This window comes from Salvelinus namaycush, chromosome 14, assembly GCF_016432855.1.
Source record: "Salvelinus namaycush isolate Seneca chromosome 14, SaNama_1.0, whole genome shotgun sequence".
Taxonomy (NCBI): Eukaryota; Metazoa; Chordata; class Actinopteri; order Salmoniformes; family Salmonidae; genus Salvelinus; species Salvelinus namaycush.
Window position 1 is genome coordinate 26,261,628 of NC_052320.1, and position 8,864 is coordinate 26,270,491.

At 46.8% G+C, this 8,864-nt stretch overlaps 1 protein-coding gene across 1 annotated transcript in view; it reads left to right on the forward strand.

Moving 5' to 3' along the window:
- The window catches only part of LOC120058916 (potassium voltage-gated channel subfamily D member 1-like), an 82,485-nt gene extending 74,759 nt beyond the window's left edge, over window positions 1-7,726 (forward strand). The window contains exons 4-6 of the mRNA XM_039007665.1: window positions 6,066-6,161; window positions 6,712-6,959; window positions 7,525-7,726. Of these exons, the coding sequence (XP_038863593.1) occupies window positions 6,066-6,161; window positions 6,712-6,959; window positions 7,525-7,726 (546 nt within the window). The remainder of the gene's footprint in view (window positions 1-6,065; window positions 6,162-6,711; window positions 6,960-7,524) is intronic.
- The last annotated feature ends 1,138 nt before the right edge of the window (window positions 7,727-8,864 follow it).

The following is an 8,864-nucleotide window of genomic DNA, read 5'->3' on the forward strand; positions in this document are numbered from 1 at the left end:
TGTTTAAGCCTTGAGACAATTGAGACATGGATTGTGGATGTGTCCCATTCAGAGGGTGAATGGGCAAGACAAAAGGTTTAAGTGCCTTTGAATGAGGTATGGGAGTAGGTGCCAGGCGCACCGGTTTGAGTGTGTCAAGAACTGCAACACTGCTGGGTTTTTCCACACTCAACAGTTTCCCGTGTGTATCAAGAATGGTCCACCACCCAAAGGACATCTGGCCAACTTGACACAACTGTGGGAAGCATTGGAGTCAACATGGGCCAGCATCCATGTGGAATGCTTTCGACACCTTGTAGAGTCCATGACACGGTGAATTGAGGCTGTTCTGAAGCCAAAAGGGGGTGCAACTCAATATTAGGAAGGTGTTGCTAATGTTTTGTACACTCATATATATATACTGTAACGACTCTGGGTTTATAAGCGCGGAAATCGACTCTGCCGCACGAGCATGCTTTTGCGGCACAGTCGATAGCGCGCTGGACTTCGGACTAGAAGGTCGAGGGTTCGAGACCTGCTCCCTGCCTGTTTCATTACATTTGTGTCAGAAGTGGGATCGGACCTTGTATCCACGACAGTGCGTGTGCTTGGCCGGTGAGCGCGTTCCTGTAAGACGTAGAGTCGCAAGCTAGCGTGAGGACGCGCTCTTTGAAAGGAGGGAGTAGTGTAACGACCCTGGGTTTATAAGCGCGGAAATCGACTCTGCCGCACGAGCATGCTTTTGCGGCACAGTCGATAGCGCGCCGGACTTCGGGCTAGAAGGTCGAGGGTTCGAAACCTGCTCCCTGCCTGTTTCATTACAATATTGTCCATATCCTATTTTGAAATGCCCTGCCCTATAGGGCATATAGGCATTAGGTAACTATTCTAATGTTATCATCATTGCACGTAACCCCTCCATGATGACCCCTCCTCACAGAGGTTTACTCCATGTAAACATCAGTGCTTGACTTGGACTGAATTTTTTTCATTTTAGCTAATTAGCCACTTTTCAACTACTTACTACTTTCTAGCTACTTTTGCAACTACGTAGCATGTTAGCTAAACCTTCCTCTAACCTCAACCCTTTTAGCTAACCCTTCCCCTAACCTTAACCCTTTTAGCTAACCCTTCCCCTAACCATAAGCTTAACGCTTTAACCTAACTCCTAAACTTAACCCTAACCCTAACCTTAACCCGTAACCCCTCACCCTAACCCCTAGCCTAGCTAGCGTTAGCCATCTTGCTAACGTTAGCCACTTAACTAGAATTCGTAACATATCATACGCTTTCAAATTCGTAACATACTGTATAGTATGTTTTGCCAATTCATAACATATAATATGAATTGTAATTCGTAACATATCATATACGGAATGGGTGATGGATATCCACAAATGAATACATACCATATGAAACGTAACATATCATACTAAAGGGAGAGTCTCGGATTTACGTACAGAATAATACTAAATGCTCTGTGACCAGGTTGACATATAGTACTATGTGCATGGCAGACTAGTGTGGTTAGTAACTGTGTGTTATATCATACACTCTATGATGCCAAATATGATTGAAGACGGCAATGCAACTGGAAGTATCTCCAGTAACATTCCTTAATAGCCGTAGCCAGTGCAGGGAATTAAAGAAGGGCTCCCTCCCAGACATATTTCAGTATACTAATCTTGCTTCACCAAAGGAGGAGAGAGGGATATAAGAAGATGCCCATTCTGCTGATTTAACGAGTAGAGGTGGGCGAGGAGGAGGAGGCACAGATGGGGAGGGATTGAATTCTCATCTTTACTATGCACCAGGTTGATTCCAGAGTAATCTTTATTTCTTCTCAGCAGCTGAAAGCTACTATAATCCAATATTTACAATCCCAGAGTGAGAGGGTATTTTTTTCAGCACGGATCTATAAACCCATTACTAACAGGACTGCAGAGCTATTTATAAACCTAGAGGGGTTGTTTTTTTCTCCCAGGTCTATCACAGGGTTGTATATTTTCCTGGTCCTCTTTGTCTTGCCTGCAGTTTTGTCTCTATACCAGAGCCCCCCCACAAACACCTATAGAACCACCTCCCCAATTTGACACCTCACTGTTTCCCGTAACATGGATCTTTAAAAAAACATTAGCATAAAGAATGCATGGCTTCCAGCCACAACCGAACTTAATCCATGAATCATGATTTGCAATGCTATGTCCCACAGTATTTATATTTACAGTATGTTCCTCTTTTGATACATTAGGACAAATATAGCCAATTCTGTCATAAATTGCAAAACAAATAACCTAGGATTGAACTCTATCATCAGGACTGCATAATCCTATTCCAAATGACTGTGATTAACATTAATTGTAATCTACTGTATGAGGGATGGCTAGCAGTCTGTTTTCTACTTGATGTAATGTAATGCAAAACATTCTCTCAGATTTCCAATAGCTAACATGAAATGTTCAACCACTCATGTAATGTCACCGCAGTGCAGTGTTTTGTGCTGTTGTACACGGCAACATATAGACTGGTGCAGAACAGCAAAACCATGGATTTAAGAACACACTACTCACTTAATCCATCTCCTCTGTAATCCAATGACCCAATAGAGCACGACTTCCAAAGGGCAAAAGCTAATTGTTTTTATTTCTACTTAGGGACGATCTTATCGGACATGTCTGTAGTGAATCAAACAGATGTCCCTTAGCCCGCTGACTCTGCAGCAGGTCTCCAGACTGGCTTTGTGACTAACATAGCTGTTTCCCTGCTCCCTCCCTCCCACCCTCCCTCCCTCCCTCCCAGTCTGACACACTCTCTCTCAGTCCAACAGATAAGATCATCTCAATGTAGATGACTTTGACAGGCTGTTCGCCGTCTATTGCAATAATGATAGCGATCAACCACCTTGACTTAGAAATCTCAGCTTCACAGCCAGATGTTTAACAAACCACAAAACAATGCTTTTTAGGAAGCATCAGAGGGGGCACTGGTCCTCTGGGGTTCTGTGTGTCTGGGTGAACATCACTGGAGAGAGAGGCCATGAACGGTCACTTACTGTACAATCAGACAGTTAAGGACAGTCACTCAGATGTATTTCCTTAGCCCTGTGGAGGCATACGGTCTACTCAGTAGTACTGTGTATGGTATTATTGTATCAATAATAACTAATTCTACTGTCACGTTCGTCGTATAGAGGAGACCAAGGCGCAGCGTGATATGAATACATCATTTTAATATAAGATGAATGAACACGAAGAACACTAAACAAACTAACAAAATAACAAAGCGAATGTGAACGCTATAAACAACGAGTGCAGACATGCAACTTCACATAGACAATAACCCACAAACCAAACTGGAAAATGGCAACCTAAATAGGATCCCCAATCAGAGACAACGATAAACAGCTGCCTCTGATTGGGAACCAATCTAGGCCACCATAGACCTACATATGCCTAGACTACACACACACACCTAGACATACAAAACCCCTAGACAATACAAAACAATCATATCCATCCTCGTCACACCCTGACCTGACCAAAATAATACAGAAAACATAGAATACTAAGGTCAGGGCGTGACAGTACCCCCCCAAATGTGCGGACTCCCGACCGCAAACCTGAACTTATAGGGGAGGGTCCGGGTGGGCATCTACCCTCGGTGGCGGCTCTGGATCTGGACGCCCTTCTTTACACTGAGTCCTCAATTGTAGCACTGACCCGTGGATCATTGCCGGAGGCTCTGGACTGCGGATCCTTGCCGTAGGCCCCGGGCTGGGGACCCTTGCTGTGTGGATCATCGCCGGATGTTCTGGACTGGGGACCGTTGCTGGAGACCCCGGACTGGGGACCGTTGCTGGAGACCCCGGGCTGGGGACCGTCGCTGGAGGCCCCGGACAGGAGGGCGACTCTGGCAGCTCCAGACAGGAGGGCGACTCTGGCAGCTCCGGACAGGAGGGCGACTCTGGCAGCTCCGGACAGGAGGGCGACTCTGGCAGCTCCGGACTGGAGAATGTCTCTGGAGGCTCCGGACTGGAGGGTGTCGTTGGAGGCTCTGGTTCTGTAGGGCGTCGCTGGAGGCTCCATACTGGAGGGCGTCGCTGGAGGCTCCGGACTGGAGAACGTCTCTGGAGGCTCTGGACTGGAGGGTGTCATTGGAGGCTCCGGTCTGGAGGGCGTCGCTGGAGGCTCCGTACTGGAGGGCGTCGCTGGAGGCTCCGGACTGGCAGCCTTTGTTGGAGGCTTTGTGCCATGACTCCTCACTGGAGGCTTCGTGCCATGGATCATCACTGGAGGCTTCTTGCCATTGATCATCACTGGAGGCTTCGTGCCATGGATCATCACTGGAGGCTTCTTGCCATGGATCATCACTGGAGGCTTCGTGCCATGGATTATCACTGGAGGCTTCGTGCCATGGATCATCATTGGAGGCTTCGTGCCATGGATCATCACTGGAGGCTTCTTGCCATGGATCATCACTGGAGGCTTCTTGCCATGGATCATCACTGGAGGCTTCGTGCCATGGATCATCACTGGAGGCTTCTTGCCATGGACCATCACTGGAGGCTTCGTGCCATGGATCATCACTGGAGGCTTCTTGCCATGGATCATCACTGGAGGCTTCGTGCCATGGATCATCACTGGAGGCTTCTTGCCATGGATCATCACTGGAGGCTTCGTGCCATGGATTATCACTGGAGGCTTCGTGCCATGGATCATCACTGGAGGCTTCTTGCCATGGATTATCACTGGAGGCTTCGTGCCATGGATCATCACTGGAGGCTTCGTGCCATGGATCATCACTGGAGGCTTCGTGCCATGGATCATCACTGGAGGCTTCGTGCCATGGATCATCACAGGAGGCTTCGTGCCATGGATCATCACTGGAGGCTTCGTGCCATGGATCATCACTGGAGGCTTCGTGCCATGGGTCATCACTGGTGGTACCGGGCTGGGGACACGCACCTCAGGGCGAGTGCGAGGAGCAGGAACAGGGCGTACTGGACCCTGGAGGCGCACTAGAGGCCTGGTGCGTGGTGCCGGAACTGGTGGTACCGGGCTGGGGACACGCACCTCAGGGGGAGTGCGGGGAGGAGGAACAGGACGTACTGGACTCTGGAGGCACACTGGAGGCCTGGTGCGTGGTGCCGGAACTGGTGGTACCGGGCTGAGGAAACGCATCTCAGGGCGAGTGCGGGAAGGAGGAACAGGATACACGGGACCGTGGAGACGCACTGGAGGTCTGGATTGTAGAGCTGACACAACCCGTCCTGGCTGGATGTTTATTTGCAGGGCGCTGGCACAGGACGCACTGGGCTGTGCAGACTCCCTGGAGACATAGTACGCAAAGCCGGCACAGGATATCCTGGTCCAAGGAGGTACACTGGAGACCAGGAGCACTGAGCCGGCACCCTCCTTCATGCCCATTCTAGCCCGGCCAATGCGAGGAGCTGGAATAGAGCACTTCAGGCTAGAATAGCGCACTGGAGTCACCGTGCGCTCCACAGCATAACACGGTGCCTGACCAGTAACACTCTCCCCACGGTAAGCATGAGGAGTTGGCTCATGTCTCCTACCTGACTCAGCCAATCTCCTCGTGTGCCCCCCCAAAAATGTCTTGGGGCTGCCTCTCGGGCTTCCGTGCAAGCCGTGTTTCCTCATCTCGTCGCCGTTCCTCTATTCTCCGGCACTTCTCCTCGTAGTATCGCCGTTCTGCTTTCGCTGCCTCTATCTCTTCTTCAGAAAGGCGATACTCCCCCGGCTGTGTCCAGGGTCCTGCTCCATCTAATATCTCCTCCCAGGTCCATTTCCCCATTAAGCGCTGTTCCTCTTTTTCACGCTGCTTGGTCCTTGTTTGGTGGGTTATTCTGTCATAAAACATAGAATACTAAGGTCAGGGCGTGACATCTACATTGTTTGTCGGGCAAAATCAAATCTCATGTGTTTACAATGTTAAGTTTGCTTATCACAGCAATACATTACCAGCTACTAATTCAAATATTAATGTCACTGTATTTTCACTGACAATATCTTTTCATGTGGGGCCATGTTGGGCTAAGTGATTTGCTCTCTTGCTGTGTCCCTCAGGATGGTGATGGTGACAGCACACCTTTTTGTGTGAAGAACAGGTCCGCCTTTGAGCACCAACATCATCACCTATTGCACTGCTTGGAGAAAACCACAGTGAGTGCTCCTTTTATGCCTTTTAACTATCTCATGGATCATTTTGTCTGATATAACTTTTTATTCAAGGTTATCACTCACTTTGATGTACTTTATGCACACTCAGCAGTGTTAAACTCATGATGTTTCACACTTTCAGCAGTTATGAGCAGCGATCATAGAATTAGAAAAACTTTATTGTCCACGCAATGTGGAAATTTGTCTTTGGGCTTCACCACTTAAAAACAGACATTAAACACCATCAGGAGAACATCATCCTGGAGCTATAGCATGCAGAAACCTACAGCTAGTTCAAATCTGTGCGGACGATCAGAGGCCTTTTCTTTCTTTCTTTACTTAACCAGGAGAATCCCATTGAGACACAGTCTCTTTTACAAGGGTGATCTGGCCAAGAAGGCAGCAGTAGTCAATACATTATCAAAATGTACAACAAAGTAACACAATCCAGCCTGCAGGAAACATTTACACTCCTCCTGAACATCTTTGCCCCAGAGTTTTAAACTCACTGAGGGACATGATAGACATTTTTATTTCTTGTATGTTTCGACAGAATCACGAGTTCACAGATGAAGTCACCTACAGCGAGGTGTGTGTGACCGACTCAGTGGGCTTCCGCACCAGCCGCAGCACTTCGCTGTCCAGCCAGCAGGGGGCCACCACAACCTGCTGCTCCCGCCGGGCCAAGAGGAGGGCCTTCCGCCTTGCCAACTCCACTGTCTCTGTCAGCCGGGGCAGTGTGCAGGAGCTGGACACGCTGCACGTCACCAAGACTCCTGCTGGTACCCAGTACCCACAGAGGTACTGTACCACACACACCATCCACCTGTCCACCTGATCCAAGGAGCCCACCCCTCCCTTTCTATCTTTGCCCCACCACTAAATCACCTGTAGAGGCTGTTGATGTTTTAGTATATTTTACTCTGGCCGATTCATTGAAAATAACCTTCTGCTGATCCTGAATTACGAGCTGAGGCAAAGTTGTTCAAGCTCTGCTGGCTCTAACCATTTTGATGCTGTTGATGTTTGTCAAAACAACCTCCATGGGTTTAATGATAAATGTACCAGTAGCCTAAAACCATGCAAAAAAATGTTTTTCATTTGTCACTGTAGCATGACTAATGATAGTTTATTGTTTAGAGAAACAGTTGATAATGGAGAGATTGCACTTGCATTTTTATACATAGTTGTTGTAGATGGATGTATCACTTTACGGAGAGTGGAAGAACAAATTACCTGTCTAGAATACACTGATCTACTTACAATGATTACACATAAAAGTCCACTCAAAATAAACAAGTTGGACTATTAAGGGGAATATTGGCGTGCATTGTCTAACTTTATCTATGTGTGTGTGTCTGAGCAGTCGCTCCAGTTTAAATGCCAGGACTGAAGACCTGAAGCTGAACTGTGATGACTACACGGCAGCCATCATCAGTATCCCCACTCCCCCAGCCAACACTCCTGATGAGAGCCTACCTAACTCACCCGCCATCCCTGGCATCCTACGCAACTCTCGCTCCAGTACCTTCAACACCCAGGACACTGTCAAGATCTCCTCTTTATAACCCCCTGAAGCACAGGACCTTGACCCATTGCACAAAAGAAGAGGAAGGGGGCCCATCAGAGAAGAACATGGGAAAGAAGGACATTCAAGGATGATACCACACACTCTTTGCAAATGCTTCACTCCAATACCAACGTAATGTCTACTGAATAGAGGTAGGGCTAGCGTGAATCTTTTTCATTTATTCATTCATTTGATTTGAACCATCCATGTGAAAGGTGGTTACTGTGAGGTTGACCTTTTGGTCTAGGGAGTTACGGGGGGTGGGGGAGTTAGTAAATTGAGTAAGTATCACAGAGACTCACAGAGACTGTGAGCTGAGCAGGAACAGATGACCGCGTGTGAAACAGGAATCTACATGCCTCTTGGACTCAGAGAAGGGACACATATGGATGGTGTGGTTGGTAAGAGTGTTTTTCAACAATAATATACCCACCGTGGCATCGAAAGCCTTTAACTTTTCAAGATATGCAACGTTAGAACAAGCAGGAAAAACTAATATACATAATGTGTGTAACAAATTGCAGGGAGAGATTATAAAGATTATGAATAATGACAAAATTATATTGATATATAAATACACCTTTAGAGAGAGAAATATTAATTCTGTATTCTGCAATAGATTTCTTCACACAAATTCAATGAAAATAAAGGAGTGATCGTTAGATGGTAGTACATATGTAACATATTTTGTATCATACGTCTCTAAATCACATGCATCTTCAAACTTTACCAAAAAATGTCAGTGTAATGACTAGCTTAATACAGCTATGCATGTTCCTGTACAGTAGATGGTGGAGAATAGAACTACTGATATTAGTGATATCAGATATGACTAGCTCATCGGTTATTTGCATGGTACCTTATTCTTTCCCTCAGAACAGTTAGTTTTATTTATTTCTCCTGACAACATTGTAAAGTAATAATGATGTCAAGTGCTGCACCAGAAGTGTACATTAGTTTTAAAAAAAATGAATGAAATAAAAACATTGAGGCATGTTCCTCGCCAGAATGCGAAGTGGGTGAGTATGATTGTGTGGTCTGTGTGTGGTAGGTTGGGAGGACTTGTGTTTATTGATCACAAATATGCATGGATACCGTTGTAGGTATTTTACCTGTTTTTTTCTTTGGGAAATAAA